Source organism: Tursiops truncatus, chromosome 3, assembly GCF_011762595.2.
Source record: "Tursiops truncatus isolate mTurTru1 chromosome 3, mTurTru1.mat.Y, whole genome shotgun sequence".
Classification (NCBI taxonomy): Eukaryota; Metazoa; Chordata; class Mammalia; order Artiodactyla; family Delphinidae; genus Tursiops; species Tursiops truncatus.
The window spans coordinates 57016189-57033103 of record NC_047036.1 but is presented as its reverse complement, the minus strand read 5'-3'; the positions used below and the strand labels follow the sequence as shown (position 1 = coordinate 57033103).

The window sequence follows — 16915 nt, the reverse complement described above, 5'->3', positions numbered from 1 at the left end:
AAACCATGCCTTCCTTAAAAAATGAGTCCAAATTTCCCCAGTCTGGAAATACAGGAGGAAAGGGCAGGCGACACGACCCTGCCTTTGTTTCCGCACTCCCTTGGGGCTCTCTCATGAATCACGTGCAGAGTTGCCTAGAAGGCTAGCACTGGGCATTTGTGCGAAGCCCCCATCAGCACTGGGGTCTAACTGGGGACCCACATCCTACCCCTCAAAGACCTTTAGCACAGGCTGGGATGTGTAAACAGGACCCTCCAGAAGGCCTTGAAGTCACAAACAAGGAACTCATAATCCCAGATAATCTAGCCCACAAGGTGCTGCCTCCACAGTTTCCCTCTGTTGTCCTCACAGGAAGTGTTTCCCAGATTCCCAGACAATAAACTTCACCCCCCTGGAGATTAGGCCAGTCTGAAATGGGACTCAGGAGTTTAACTTTTTCAACAATCATCTTGATTCTTATCATCATGGATCCTTGCAGTTCCAACCAAACTACCATCTCTCTTCTGCCCACCTAAGGGTACCTTCTGAGGTCTGCTTCCTATCTCTGGAAGCATTCCTTTCCTGTGACCTTCCCTGGAATAATGACCCCCTTCAGGAGAAACCCACCACTCACATGGCCTCAGTCCTCTACATATTAACTAGAAGGCCAACAGTCACATCACACAAGGTTGTCACAGAGCCCACCTTAACTTCTATTTTTTAATTTTTTAAAAATTGAAGTACAGTTGATTTATAATGTGTTAATGACTGCTGTATAGCAAAGTGATTCAGTTATACATATGTACACATTCTTTCTTTAATATTCTTTTCCATTATGGTTTATCATAGGATATTGAATATAGTTCTCTCTGCTATACAGTAGGACCTTGTTGTGTATCCATTCTATACATAAAAGCTTACATCTGCTAACACCCACCTCCCACTTCATCCCTCCCCCAACCCCCTCCCCCTTGGCAACCACCAGTGTGTTCTCTACATCTGTGATTCTGTTTCTGTTGCATAGATAGGTTCATTTGTGTCATATTTTAGATTCCACATATAAGTGATATCATATGGTATTTGTCTTTCTCTTTCTGACTTACTTCATTTAGTATGATAATCTCTAGTTGCATCCATGTTGCTGCAAATGGCATTATTTCATTCTTCTTTATGGCTGAGTAGTATTCCATTGTATATATGTACCACATCTTCTTTATTCATTCATCTGTTGATGGACATTTAGGTTGTTTCCATGTCTTGGCTATGGTGAATAGTGCTGCTATGAACACAGGGGTGCATGTATCTTTTTGAATTATAGTTTTGTCTGGATATATGCCCAGGAGTGGGATTGCTGGATCATATGGTAATTCTATTTTTAGTTTTCTGAGGAAACTCCATACTGTTTTCCACAGTGAGAGCACCAATTTACATTCCCACCAATAGTGCAGGAGGGTTCCCTTTTCTCCACACCCTCTCCAGCATTTGTTATTTGTAGACTTCTTGATGATGGCCATCCTGACTGGTGAGAAGAGGTACCTCATTGTAGTTTTGATTTGCATTTCTCTAATAATTAGCAATGTTGAGCATCTTTTCATGTGCCTACTGGCCATCTGTATTTCTTCTTTGGAGAAATGTCTATTTAGGTGTTCTGCCCATTTTTGGGTTGGGTTGTTTGTTTTTTTGTTGTTGAGTTGTATGAGTTGTTTGTATATTTTGGAAATTAAGCCCTTGTCGGTCTCATCGTTTGCAAATATTTTCTCCCATTCTTCAGGTTGTGTTTTCATTTTGTTTATGGTTTCCTTTGCTGTGCAAAAGCTTGTAAGTTTGATTAGGTCCCATTTGTTTATTTTTGTTTTTATTTCTATTTCCTTGGGAGACTGACCTAAGAAAACATTGCTATGATTTATGTCAGACTGTGTTTTGCCTATGTTCTCTTCTAGGAGTTTTATGGTGTCATGTCTTATGTTTAAGTCTTTAAGCCATTTTGAGTTTATTTTTGTGTATGGCGTGAGGGAGTGTTCTAACTTCATTGACTTACAGGCAGCTGTCCAGCTTTCCCAACACCATTACTGAAGAGACTATCTTTTTTCCATTGTATAATCTTGCCTCCTTTGTAGAAGATTAATTGACCTTAGGTGTATGGGTTTATTTCTGGGCTCTCTATTCTGTTCCACTGATCCATATGTCTTTCTTTGTGCCAATACCATACTGTTTTGATTACTGTAGCTTTGTAGTATTGTCTGGAACCTGGGAGGGTTATGCATCCTGCTTTGTTCTTTTTCTTCAGGATTGCTTTGGCAATTCTGGGTCTTTTATGGTTCCATATGAATTTTAGGATTATATGTTCTAGTTCTGTGAAAAATGTCATGGGTAATTTGATAGGGATAGTGTTAAAGAGGCCAACTTTAAATGCCCTTCTCCTCACCCCACTCCAACTTTTCAGATGGAAATTGGATGAACACATACTTACCTTCCCCCTCAGCTTTCATCCTCTGAAAACTGTTCATTGGCCTGCCCATTCCTCCATAGCTCATAGAAATGCCAAAGGGACCTTACCTTGTCCCTTCACTTTCATTAGAATTTGTTGATTGGGTTAGTCCACTTAACTGATCTCCAGGGGAGGACAAAGATATCACAAGAAGGGGTTTTCATAGTGTAGAGGCAGCATGGTAGTACCTGGCGTGGGTAGTTCCACCTGAAGTTGCCGACCTCATCACTATTTTCATACCTCCCAATGTCACAGGAGGAAAATTGGAGTAAGATTTCTTATGCTCCTGATAACGTTTGGTGTTCAAAACAATACATGAAAAGATGCTCAACATTATTATTCCCGTTGTTAGGGAAATTGAAATCAAAACCATAATGAGATACCACTTTGTACTCAGGTGACAATAATAATAACAGAAAATAAGTGGTGGTGAGGATGTGGAAGAATTGAACTTTTGTACAGGGCTGGTGGGGATATAAAAAGGTGGAGCCTCTGTGGAAAACAGTGTTCAGTTCCTCAAAAACTTAAAGTTCACGTATGATCCAGCAATTCCGTTTCTAGGTATGTACCCATAAGAGTTGAAAACAGGTACTCCAACAAATACTTGTACACGAATGTTAATAGCTACACTATTAACTATTTGGGACTGGAGCCCTGAAATGCAATACTCTCTGCAGGTACTTTGTGGGAATTTTGAACAAGATCTCTGGCCAAATGGATGTATATGATGCTGAATTGTTCAATATGCAGCCGCTGTATTCCGATGAATCAGTTCAGAGTCAATCGACGCTGGAGAGTCACACCAAATCTTTTAGAGAAAAGATGGATTCTTGCATTGAAGCCTTTGGTACCACCAAACAGAAGCGGGCTCTGAACTCCAGGAGAATGAACAAAGTTGGCAGTGAATGTTTGAATAGTGCAGTGGCTAAAGCTGCGGAGAGTATAATTGATACAAAGGGTGTGACTGGTAAGCACCTGGAACTTGGGGTAAGAGGCTGCTGGTAGAAACAGCTTTCCCTTCTCTTGAGATCTTTCACCCGCCCCACAGATAGAAATGATGGGAGTTAGGGCTGGATTCCTTCCTGCTTCTCCCTGAGGGCCTTCTTAGGAGCAGACTCTGGAAATCATAAGAAACATCTGACATGGCCTGCTCTCAGTGAGCTCACAGTCGAGTAGAAGAGACAGACTTGGGAACGGTTATGTGCCCTCTGTGTCCTTGGTGCCAGGGCTACAGCCTGCAGGGCACAGAGGAGGGAGACGGCCTCATGTCTCTGTGAGTTACAGGGGGGTTTTAGTCAAAAAGTCTGATGTGATGATGATGAACTAGCCTCTAGAGACACTTTGAGGTCACTGGATCTTTTTCTTTTCCTAAATTCTTCAGCAGCTTGAGTATTAAATTGTATTATTTAAAAAAAAAAATAGCTGCTTTAAAAAAAGCACGTGTCTCACTACAGCCAGAAGGCTGACACAACCCAAACGCCCATCGTGAATACACCGTGGCACGTACATACGTGGAATATTATTCAGCTCCAGAAAGGAATGAAGTACCGATACACAGTACAACGTGGATGAATCTCTGAGACAGCATATGCTAAATGAAAGGCAGCCACAAAAGTGCACATATTGTATCATATGACTTATGTGAAATACCCAGAAAAGGTAAATCTACAGAGACAGAAGCAGATTGGCGGTTGCCAGGAGGTAGGGAGGGGGGAGGGAGTGGGGAGTGACTACTTACTAGGTATGGGGTATTATTTGGGGTGATGAAAATATTTTGGAATTTGATAGAGGTGGTGGCTGTACCACGTTGTGAATTTAACGAATGCCACTGAATCGTTCAGCTTAAAATGGTTAATCTTATACGATTAATTTCACATCAAAAAAAAGTTAACACATATAAAGAAAATAAGTAGCAGACCACCAGATGGGTTTTCAGAAGCTATCATCCTTTGCCAGAACCTTGATAGGCAAAGAATGCATCTTCGTATGACTAAATGATTCGTCCCAGCTCAGCTGCCCACGATTCAGTTCTGCAATAAACATCTCACGCTTGGGGACCCCTTTGATTGTCGTGGCTTCGTCTGTTCCCACTTGGCTGAATACGGCGGAGACTGATGGAGGTAAGGCAGACTTCCCCAACCAGAAGGTCCAACTTATACCTAAGCATTGCTAACAACTACCATTTAAGTTTACTAGCATATAAAAGTAAAATGACCAGTTACAAACCCTAGCTTTGAGCCATTAAAAATGCTCTTGATTATATAGGAGAACTCGTAAGTGTTTAATTCTACCTAGAAGTTTCAGCTTAATCATTTTAAGCAAATAACAGAAGGAAGTGGTGATAATCTACCCTTTGTTCTAATATGAAAATGTGAATAATGAACCTTCCAGGAAAAAAAGCGCAGAATTTTGAGAGCAGTTCAGTCTAATAGATGTCCAGTTTAGAAATAGATCAGTCCTTCTGGTACAGACTGTTACTCCTGATTTATTGCAGTGGCAATTCCCATGAAATCAGTCATTACTTCAGTTAAACTATTGGAGCATTAACGCCTTTAAATTCTGCTTTCAGGCACTTAAATGCTGGATAATACTGATTTTTATGGGGATGATGGCTTGTGGTAAAAGGCCTAAAAAGTTCATTTTTGCTACATCAAATTTTGTTAACAAAAATGCTAAGTTCCTACAGAATTTATTTTTTTTCCTACAGACTTTAGATTCTAAAAATCAGTGTTTCCTGGGTAGAACTGATAATACTTAGTGATTATTTTTTAAGGTTTATATCTAGAAGTAAATAAATATTATTGCACCCAACTATACAAACGCTTTTGTTCAGCAATAGCTTTATAAGAATAAAAGTTGGTGGTCCAGACAGTCGGGCACCTTATAGTACAGAAAGACTCATCCCTCATGAACCTCTCCAGGGGAAATCTAGTTACCAAAGTGCCCCAAGAAATTTCTTCTCCAAAAATATCACATCACTATAAGAAGGCTTTAGGATATCAGTATGCTGGTAACTGCCCCAGTGAAAATTACCTAGTTACCCTAACTACCTTCTTTCAGAATGAAAAAAAGAAAAAAAAGAAAAAAGGAATAGGGAAAGGAGGAGGAAGGAGGAGAGGGAGAAGAAAGGGAAGAAGAGGTGCAAGAAATAATAAAGAAATGAGGAAAGTAATCTGGTTTCTTTGCCCCAGAAGCAATGAACATTGGAAACCCAATGGGCCAAGCTAAACATTAACCAGTTCTTTTGGTTGGCCTTTGACAGCACAGGGTAGAGATATGCACCTGGCTTTCAGAAACTAGCTAGATGGGTTCAAAGCCCAACCTCACCATTTAGAAGCAATGTGACCTTGAATAAGTTAATGAGCCTTTCTGAGCCTCTGCTTTTTCATCCACCAATGCAAACGATCCCACCCACCTCCCAGAGTAGGAGGCCTCAATGAGAGAAGCATCTTAGATTCCCAGCCAGAGGCACGCTCCCGCTCCTGTGGTCTGAAGCATTGACAGCTTAATCTGGAAGGTTTGTTATTGATGTTGATACTACATCAGGAAGTCAGGACATAGCCGATTCTATTGTATTTTTTATTAGAAAAACAAATTAAATAGTGATTGATTCTATAAAAAATTGAACTGGAGTCCATGGCTCATGGTGGGGAAGGCTCAGAAGATGGAGACAAGGATGTGGGGGCAGCAGCTTCTTTTTCTTCATATCTGGGAGGCAATTCGGATGAGAGACAGGGAGTGTGTGAGGTCTCAGAGGATGAAGCAGTCCCAGAAATAGTATATATAGATTCACAGTCTCTCTCAGAGGCTGCGCCTTGGCCCTCAGGAGTTGGGGTCCTATGAAGAAGGAGAGAGAACATGAAAGGGAGCAGAGGGACTCAGTCACATGCCTTAACTACCAGGTTCTTTTCACATGTTTAATTAGATGCATTTGGAAACATTTGCAAGGGTCTCCAGAGTAATTTCTTCCATATTCTATTCTGCATAGATATGTTTTGATTTCTTACCCCTTCCTGTCCTTAGAGCTCATGGTTACTTTAAGACTGTCTCACTCCTGTTGTCATTCCCCTTGTCATTGAAAAGACGTAGAGTACACATAGCTGCCTTCCGAAGAGAACACGCACACACACAGTTACTCTTCTCTGCTACTTCATCTTCTGAGACAGCTAATGGAAGGCAGACAAACTTATGCAAAGAGAAAATTAAATCATTAAGCCAAAAACTTGAAGGAAGGCAGGAAGACGTACTGGTTAATGGAGTGGGGTCTAGCAAAGGGCAGACCTGCATCTGAATTTCCACTCTGCTGCTTTCTAGCTGTCTGATCTCAGGCAAGTTACTTAACCTCTCTAAGCCTCAGTTTCCTCATCTGTAAAATGGGGATGATGACAGTGCCTACCTTCTAAGTAACTATGAGAATGACCTGAGGTAATGTAAGAAAAGGCAGACTCTGGCATAGCAACAGCCGTAGGAGTAGTTTTTAGCAGCCGTAGAAATAGACATTTATTTTAGGGCTCTGGGAAGTTCATCATTGGAGAAAAGAATACAAAAATTCACTAAGAGAATTCTACAAATGTCCAGAACCTAACCTCCCTTTCACCCACACAGGGGAACTCCTGCATTCATCCCTGGTCAGATCTCCAGCTCATCACCCGGTTTGAGGTACAAGAACACGTGCCGTGAAACATGAATGACCAGGTATGGCAGCCCCCGTCCCTAGCACACTCGTGACATCTCTCAGGTCCTGCTTCTCACTGCTTTCAAAAATGCACGTGTCTTAAGTGTCTCAAAAGCCACTTTTCACTGAGGCCTGCTTTGCCCTGTGAGATTTTCCAGTGATCCTACCTTCACTTCCTACACCCTGGTTTCCCACGTGGGAAGGTGCAGAGCCTTTTCCAGCCCCGCTCGTCCCTGCCACTTCCCAGAACTCCTTCCTTTCATGCCTTCCCCGCCCATGGATTCTCCACAGGCCTCTGTCGCCTTGCCCTTTGCCATTTCATCTCCAGTACCCCATCTCTCTCCCGAGACCTGGCCCATCCGGTCTAGCTCAAAGGCCCACACCTCGCTCTCCCTCTACTGCAAGCCAGCTCACCATCTTCTCCCACTTACACAGGCCCCGTCTCTGTCTTCCTCAGTCAGGGACATTCCCTGTCCCTGTCACTCCCTCTTGACATCATCTCCGCTCTTCATCCCTGTCATCCTCCACAGCAGACATCCTCACACACTCCTCCCTTTCTGACCACCCCAGTCCCAGGCTCCTGTTACCTTCAGCCTGTCCATGAGAGAAGGCTTCCTCTCCGGTCTGGTCACCCCCAGCCTTTCCCCATCACGAGCTGTGCTAACCACTGCTCGGACCCTGTTGCCGTGACTCCACAGCCTTCAATGGCATCCCTCTGCCTCAAGGAAAACCACTTATATTTACACTGTTTAATCTGACCCCAGGTACGCCTCCAAATTTGTGGCATGTGGAAAGCATGGGGGATGGGGATGGGAATCTCGTATTTCTCTTCGGTCAATCTGAGAAGGCTCTGAGGCCCAGGGAACAACTTAATGTTGAGGGGAGAAGCCTGGCGTGGTCAAGTCAGGGTGCAGGTTGATTTCAGCCGGCCACTCAGATATCTCTGTTAGATACTGAAATGCTCTGTACCTGCTGGAGGTCCCCTGGGACCCTCACCCCTCCCACAGTCTAAAGCAGCAAAGCCTAACTTAGCAGGGGCCTCCTGAGTCCTGCTCCAGAGCTCGGGACGGCTGATGGGTTTGTGCAGAATTCTGAGGATCAGCCCTGCTAGGACCACATAAAGAGGCCTGGAGAAGGCTTCATGTGAACCCGGCATAAACACTTTTATAATTTTTAACTCGTGTGCCTCCCAAAGTTTCCTGAAAAGTACTAGGAATATTAAGGCAATGATTCTGGCACAATGTCAGCCAAAAAAGATACTCATACTTGGATGGCTACACCTCTACCATAGCCTTAAAGCTGATTTGGCCTGAACGTAGACACAGGCCTGAAAAGGTTAAACTTTCCTACTCTTGACGTTCAAACGGGAAGTCTTACCTATAGTTAAAAATACTGTAATATGAAGGTGGACTTTCATTTGGGAGCCAACCGTCAGCCCCAGGACTCCGAGTAGCTGCAGAAACTGAAGACTCAGGAAAGTAAGGTGGTGGAGGAGGTGGGAATATGATCACGGCATCACCTAAGGAAACACAACATTTCATTGACGATAGATGAGTACTAAATGCAAGCAAATGAGCAACAGCTACAGAAATTAATTATATATTTGGCCCATCTATAGAAAAGGTCAAAACACCAGAATTTAAAAGTGAGCCTATCCAACTCACAGAGACAGAGAGTGGAGGTTGCCAGGGGCTGGAGGCTAGGGCGACTGGACTTAGTGTTTAATGCAGGCAGGGTTTCTGTTCAGGATAATGAAAAACTGCCGGGAATTGATCATGGTGGTGGCTGTACAACATGGTGAATGTACTTAATACCACTCTACACTTTAAAATGATTAAACTGGTAAATTGTATGTTGTCTATTTTGCCACATGAAAAAAAAAATAGTGGGCCTATATTTCATAGCAAGTCTGAGCTAAAGCATTTCTGTGAAGCATTTGCTAACAATGTTCCTTACCTCCCCTGGGTTGTCTGCTGCTACAAAGCTTTTCTCGTTTTCTACTTACAATTTTAATTCTTCAAAAGTTAGCTGTTGGATAAAGTGCCTCCACTCCTCAAATGCAGTTTCAACCTCTGAACAAATGACAGTACAGCCACAATACAGCCCATCATCCCTATTTCCATAGTTGTGGTTTATGCACGTGAAGAGTTTTTTTTATCTACCAATGTTTCTTCCAAGCTTTACAAAAGAAAGTCAAACTCAAAGAAAAGCTAGGGTTTGTTTTGTTTTGTTTTGTTTTGTTGCATTTCTGTTGGTACTGTTCACTCCAGAAGACATCCCTGTGTTTGGGCGAGGAGAACTGGGGACCAGATGCAAGCTCTAATTTGATTCCAACACAAAATGTACCAGATGAGTTGCCCAGAACCTTCTAGAAATGAGGTCTGAGGGTGGCCTCTGATAAGCTGGCAGCACCAAATGACAGCTCAGGAAGAATGAAAGAGGAAAGAGGACTTTACTTCCCTGCAGGGAGGAGACGGTTTGTACTGGTAGCAGAGCTGATGCTCACCTAGGTAGCTGCAGGGTTCTCTAGAGTTACCGGGGTTCCACTTGCCAGTTCCCACCAAGTGTGGCCCTGAACAAGTTACGTGCCCTCTCTAGGCCTCCCTCAGCCAGCACACCTGTAAACGGCAGGCTGTAACTGTACCTGCCTCAGAGGACAGGTAGGAGGACTGGATTTGCACGCGGGGTTAAAACGGTGCTGAGCACGGAGCAAGCTCTCTCAACTGTAACACATCCTCAAAGGGACTTTCTTCACAACCCCCAGCAAGTGGCACCTATGTGCATGTCTGAAGAAACATTCCCAACTGGCAGTCTGGCCAGTGGTTCCACTCTCCACCTCCCCAGAGGTAACTTAGCCCTGCAGAAAATGCATTAACTCCATCTCTCCTTCTGCAAGGAGATGGCGGTTCAAGCTTTTAGTATACATCGCTAACCGAAGCTGGAAAAAGCATAGTGGTTGTCTTGGGATTCTCATTTAATTTTTTCAGAAGGTCTTCGTAGGTCAGAGGAAGGTAGGTTGAATGTTCACTTTAATTATACATTGTAGGACAAAGGATCTGGAAACAAGCCTCTAAAGCAGGCTGATCACCTATCAAACACAGACAAGGAAGTACTCAGAGTCTCCAGTTATCTCTGAGGCTTAGCCACCCCTCTGCCAGGTCAGCTCCCAGCCCTCCTGCTCTCCCCGGAAAGTCCCATGCCCCTGGGGTTTCCCTTCCACTATGTCCTGAAAGACTTGATGTCCTCTGTGAGTTGACCATACACCGGCTTGTGCATCCAGGGTCCAGCACTAGGTGTGCCCACAATGCAGATATCATGCATCTTGGTTTCTCTCTTCTGTCTTCCATTCTGGGAAGAGCTGCATTCTGGCACTTAGCCCAGGACTGCCTCTTATCACCCCAATTTCCCTCACAAGGCAGAACTGACCATTGACAGACAACGCCTGGAGTCTTAACAACTGTGCTGAAACGCACGATTTCTAAAAACGTAAACCCTATTCCATAATACCAAAGGAGAGAAAGACAAGGTGCCAGATTTTCACAGGTTTGATAGGACTTACACGGTTATGTGGAAAAGATTTGAAACTACGCAGTGCCAACATCAGAACAGAACCGCCCAGGAGTCACTCCAGCACAAGCCCTGCTCCCTGCCGCCCCCCATTCCAACCACCAGGAAGAAAGCTGGGCCCCAAAACTCCCAGATAGTAACCCCAAAGGGCACACCTTGAAATGCTCCCAACTAAGTGGAAGGCCGTGAGTGTCTCATGGGAGTATTTACTTGGACCCCACCGTGTTCCCTGAAAGAACTAAGAACGTCTATAATATTGGGTGAGCCCTTTCGTCATGTAACAACAACCCGGGACACCTGGTGAAGGATGAAGCCAGCAGAAACAGAACTACAGCAAGTGCCTGCGGAGGGCGCTATGCAAGGGCCATAGCATACGCGGGCCCACCGCCTCCGTTAGGGTCCTGGCTCTGCCGCTTGCTAGTCTGTGACGTTGGGCAAATTACTTGGGATCCCTGACCCTTGGTTTCTTTATCTTTAACATGGAGGCACTAAGAGCATCTGCCTCAGTGGATTGTTGTAGGTGTGAATGAATTTCACACAACAGGCCCTTGACGAGTACACGCTAAAATACACCTAGATGGGTATTTGGCCCAAGAATAAGCCCTATATATTTGTTTGCTATTATTAACATATAACTGATATCGATGTTGTCACCGTAATTATATAAACGCACAAATAAGGAAGTTGGGAGCTTCAACCCTGGCTGAACACAAGGATTGTCTGTAAATCCATCTGCCCTTCCTTTCTGAGGCCAATACCATGCAAAGTCCACAGCCCAGGGAATCCCCACAGTGAGTACCGCCAGCTCGACAGACAGCCCCACCCGCGAGAAACATCTCACTCGCCACCTTCCTTCCCTGTTCCTTCCACGGTTTCTGCTCTGTAATCCTCTTTGCCCGCCCAGCCTTTTACATGTTAAGGCTGTGGCTTCAGAGTGGGAGACTGAAATAAAACAGTGATTTGCAAAAATGAGCAGCGGTGGGGGTGTTTTGTCTGTGTGAACGTGAGGCCAAAGCTACTGGTATGGTTCTGTGGGGACCTGACTCTGGGAAACGGTGATCCAGCTCTTCTGCAGATCCCTGGGGACCCGAAGGGACACTCTGTAGGCACTCCACGGAGGAAAGACGCGACAGGTGCTGTCATGTTTCATCTTTGTCTATGCCACTGCTTCCAAACCTTGCTCCGACCCTGAAGCCAAGGATGAAATTACAGAAAATGAAGAATGATGCAGAAAACAGTACAGAAGACTCCCTCAGAACATGGAAGACCGATGGACTTGTGACAGATTCAGAACCCTAGATATTAGTGCTGTCAGGAATCTTAGAAATGCAGTGCCCATTTTATAAATACATAAAGTAAGGCCAGGAGAGGTTCAGGACTTCCAAAGACAGCCAGTCAGGGATGAGAACCCACATTTCCAACAACCAGAAGTGCCCTAAGTGTTTGGTGTGAGAATAACAGGGGAAACAGGGTCACTTGGCAGGTACCTGGGGTTTTAGAAGGCTCCCAGGCTTTCCTCAAGGATCCTCTCACTTTCCTCTTTATTTGCTCTGTGACTTTAGTCAAGGTCACAAGTTAATGTCCCAATGCTTTTGCTAGATAATAAGGAATGGCTGGGAGGAGATGATGTGCTCAAGGATTCTTATGGGGATAAGTACAGCAGCAGAACTGTGTCTGTGTGCATCTGCGTGCGTGTATGTGTGTCTGTCTCTGTGTGTGAGAGAGAGACACACACACACAGGGACAGGGACAAAGAGAGAGAAGGAGAAAGAGAATCTAGGCCAGACCCGGGAGCAGCTCAGCGAAGCCTTGATGCTACAGCCATGGTGATATGAACAAGAACAGGAAGGACAGCCACCCACCTACAGTGACCTGGACGGGCTCCATGTTCTGGGTCTGTCTCTCTTCACTTTCAGAAGCATCCTGGCCCACATTCGAGTTGTTTCTCTTCTTAACATGGGCAACCACGAAGAAACACAATCCCACAAGCACAATCAAGGGTCCCAAGATCTGCAGGGACAGGAATCCACAGATCTGGGGCTCTGAGTCAGCAGTGTCTGTCTCATTCAGCGGTTCCTGCACCCAGTCTGAGCCACACCCGGGGACCCAAATGCCCAGTATGCTGATGAGCATACCACTCGTCAGGAACAGAAACCCAAAGATGAGACACTGGACAAACTGGCGGCTCTCCCCACAGAGGAAGGCTCGGTCGGAGGCCCCCCGGTTGCCTCGCAGGCGCTCCTCACTTCGCTGAAGTCGTGCCCGGGAGCGGGCCAGGACCACAGCCCCCAGCCCAATCACGGCACACGCGGGCCCGGAGATCTTCAGCACCATGCTACAGTCTGGGAGGGTTTCGTATTGGCATGCCTGGAACCCAAAGATGGAGAGCAGGACTCCCACACACAGCAGGATAGCACCGACGACAAAAAGGAAGAAAATGAGCTTGGTGACACGCCTGTCTCCCTGGACCCCATCTGGCTCGGCAGCAGCTGCGGGAGACATGGCCAGAAGAGGCCACTTCCCCGAGGTGGGTGGGATGTGTTCCTTCCCTTCAATGGTTTCAACAACTCTGCAGACATAACCAAACACCAAATTAAAGTGGGCGCAGGTGTTCCTGACCCGCCCTGTTCTTTTTCCCAGATCACACTAGGATGAAATCATAGGGAACAGAACTTTGTGCAACTGATACACGGTAGCACAATGACCTGGTTCATGAGTCAGAGGAACTGGCATTCAGAAACTCCTGAACACGTAATTTTATAAAGATATGCAAGAAGGGCAAATGCAATTACCATGCACCTAAGAGTATCTTGAAAAATCAAAACCCATGCAACAAAAGTAAATGGGTGTGGCTTTTCCTGTTATGAGCCTTAACAGACTCACTTCCCCAGGCCAAAAAAACCCAAAACCCAAAACATAAAAACAATGGTGAGTGAAGGAAGAACCACAGGGATTGTTTCTGATTTACAAACAGCCCATATTTCATCACAGCTGCTATGAGTATTTCCAAGTCGGTAAATTTTCGTTCAGTACCTAACTTTCCATTTCCTATTTTAGACCGCAGCAACTTTCCATTCCCTGCTTTATCCTAAGGCCACATCTACAGGAGACCCAAGTTTCAACTGAATGGGAAGGCGGTTCAGGAACACAGTGAGTTTGGTGGATTTTAAGTTAATTCTGTCAAAATGTGACTCTTGAGTTCTCAAACAGGCACACATTGGGGCTGCCCTGAAATCTGGTGGCCTGGCTGCTTGGTTCTGGGATAACCCAGGGGGGTCTGGTAGCACCTTGTCCCTCAGGTGGGCAGGTGGCCTCTTGCTCACCCTCTTCCGTGGTGCCACCCACTTACACAAAAAGGTTGAGACCCAGTTAAAAATAAGCAGCCGATAAAATCACCAGCCACAAAACACTAAACAGCAATAGAACTTGACTCTGAAAGAAGAGTATACATGAAATCAAGTGGCAAAGCACCTTCCATAAGACCACCCAAGCCCGGTACTTCAAGGCTCTCATATATTAAATGTATCCCGAGCAGTGGGTAAAGAATTGTCTACCTTACACACCCTGACTTTATTATCCAGTTATCTTGTCTTACTCTAATGAATGGAATATTTTTCCAGGACCCTTCAAGTTGGGGCACTCAAAAAGACAACCCAAGTGTAAAGAACATTTTCACTTGCTCAAGGAAAGAAAACTTTTAAAATCTTCTGTGCCACTTGCATCCATGGTCACGTGAAGGAGCTCAAGATTGAGTTGCTAAAGCCAAGGCCATCTTGACAAACCCAAATCATGTCCAAGTAGGGTCAGGTTAGGTAAAGAAAGGAAACAACTGGTCTTATGCTAGGAAGTGCTTTTCCAGGAAAAAATAAGATACAATCAGAAGGAAGTTGGAGAAAGAAGGAAATAGAGGTGGGAAACAAGCTTCCGTGTTAAACTTGGACAAACTATATTTATGAAGATGTAATTAAGCGGAAACAAACATTTAAAGTATTGCACTAATTAAAAAAAAATTCTGAGTCCTGTAATATCTTTTGCTGGTCTGAAGATATGACTGAGGGGTGACTCTCTGCCACAAAGTCCTATCAATTCATTGTACCTTGGATTGAGACCTGGACTTTGTCGTGAGTCACAAGGTTTCAACTGCCTTAAGGCAAATTCCCCAATACTAGTAAAGCCTAAAACTGGATTTGTAGCTTCCTTTCCATGAACTAGTGGACTAAGCACCTGGCATAGGTGTTAATCCCCCATCCAAAATAGTATGTGGGTAGTTCGTTCTCTCTCCCCTCCCCGCCCCATAGATGCGCTCACAAACTGACTCAGAGACATCTGCGCTAATAGATTAAACCTTTTCCAAATACCAACCTACATTTCATTTCCCCAAAGCCAAATTCACCTCCCCAACGCTGTTTCCCAAAGGACATTTCCAAATCAGCAGCATGTCACCACGTCCAAAGCTCTCTGTGTTTGGGTACTGACGCAGAGAGGCACAAGTCCTTTACGGGAAAGAGCCTGGTGGGTTTAGAGAGCCGAGGCGCAACACCAGTCCGCAGAGCTCGGCGCGCGGCCCCAGCGGGCGCAGGTGCAGTGCGGCTCCTCCGCGCTGCGCCGCTCCTCGCTCCCAGCCTGGCCCCCAAAGCTCAGTGCCCGCCCCGCGGCCACAGAGCGCGGGCTCCCGGGGTGCAGAGGAGCGCGGGCCGGGAGCGCTTACCTGAGCCTCCGTCCTGCGAGGGCGCTGTCTGCGCCGGCAGTCGGCGGGCAGCGCGGCGCCCGCCTCCACCCGCGGCCTCCCGGGCGGCGGGCCGCACCGCACACTCCCACCTGTGTGTCCCGGCGCAGAGGGCGGGCCGCGCGGTGTTTACGGAGGAGGCGTTGCCGGCGCGGGCAGGGCAGGGCGGACTGGCGGGAGCTGGCCGGCGCCGGGTGCTGCCCTTCGGGGACGGTCGAGGTCCGGGCGGCGTGAAGGGAGCCGGTTCCCTTCCGGGCCGAGAGCCCAGAATTTGGGCCGGGGGTGGGGAAGAAAGAGCAGCGCCTGCCCCCCCCTCTTCGGTGTGGCCGCCGCCCAGGCAGGGGTCCCCGCGTTCCCGCCGCCGCGCCCTCTGGGACGGGTGCACCCGGGGACCTGTGGCCCTCCTGCCGCTCCAGAGACCTTGGCTGGGGTCACTGGGGCTAGCCCCTCGCCGCGAGCTCCCCGACGAAGAGGTTATAGAGACACCAGGTCACAGAAACGTGCGCTCCATTAGCGTGTGAGACAAGGGTCGTCCATGCCCGAAGCGTACAGGCATCCGGTCCTAGCTCCGAGACTCCCACGTATGGTCGTCACGGTTCTCGCAGTCCCGCGTTGCCATCGAACCCCCTTCCTGGTTCTCAGTCGCTAATGATTTGCCGGACTTCAACTGCTCACTTTCTCTGCCCTTGAACTGGGCGTTTTGGGATGGGTTTGCTAATCTCCGTGCTATTTGTAACCTGCCCCGTGACACGTGACATGGAATCAGCTGTGCCAGTTTCCACACCAGCGGTCAGGGCGCTGTGAAAGGTGAGTCAAGAGCTCAGCCCAAAGTGGGGAGCGCCATGAGCCCTGCGGCCTTTCCCATCCCTGCCACTTCTCCCTGGAGTCCTATCCACTTTGCCTGAAATCAGCCCAGTCAAGAGTTAACGCCAACTGCCTTAACCTTTTGGAAGCGAGAACACCTTGCATACCTGATACAGCAAGTTGTTCCCAGTCGTTTTTCACTGCAGTAAAGAATGAGTTGGCTTAGCTGATTTCAGAAGGGAGAAGGAGACTCAAAGAAGGGCTCACAGGGAGGCAAACAGGGAAGGGTGTCCACCTGGCTTCTGCAGGTTGGCGGGCTGGGTGGGTAAGACAGGGCTTCGTAAGGGAAGCAGACTGGGCAGGGTCTAGTGGGAGGGATTTGCTGGGCCACTTGCCCCAGTGGCCAAAGATTATTACTATCTTGAATATCAACACCCCTTGCTCTGGGCCAGGTTCTGTGTTGCCTGCTTTACCTACATACAGCCTGTGGTTCTTCACTGTGTGTCCCCAGCAACTCAGAGAAGGTTGCAGGCAGAAGGCAATAGGGGAGCTAAAATGGTCATTTTTCAGCTGAGGAAACCGCAGCCCAAAGATGTAAAGCGATCTCCACAGATGGTTAATGTGGAGCAAGGGCCTGAACCAGGCTGACTGTTCCTCCTGGGTACGTCTGTCACCC

General features: G+C 46.6%; 1 protein-coding gene across 3 annotated transcripts; it reads right to left on the bottom strand.

Moving 5' to 3' along the window:
* Positions 1-6027: 6027 nt before the first annotated feature.
* On the bottom strand, positions 6028-16139 carry TMEM171 (transmembrane protein 171). 3 transcript variants are annotated; one of them, XR_004525817.2, is made up of 5 exons: positions 15418-16139; positions 12572-15202; positions 8520-8661; positions 6475-6652; positions 6167-6304 (listed from the first exon to the last, which is right to left on the bottom strand). XR_004525817.2 is itself a non-coding variant. In XM_004317085.4 (4 exons), the coding sequence occupies exons 2-4, from the start codon at positions 13209-13211 to the stop codon at positions 6109-6111; spliced, it is 978 nt and encodes a 325-aa protein (XP_004317133.1). In that variant the 5' UTR covers positions 13212-13278; positions 15418-16135; the 3' UTR covers positions 6028-6108. The 3 variants fall into 3 exon arrangements, 2 of the variants coding, with proteins under 2 accessions (XP_004317133.1, XP_019785422.1); XM_004317085.4 differs by lacking the exon at positions 6475-6652 and having other exon boundaries at positions 6028-6304; positions 12572-13278; positions 15418-16135; XM_019929863.3 differs by lacking the exon at positions 6475-6652 and having other exon boundaries at positions 6028-6304; positions 12572-13278; positions 15856-16135.
* Positions 16140-16915: the final 776 nt, after the last annotated feature.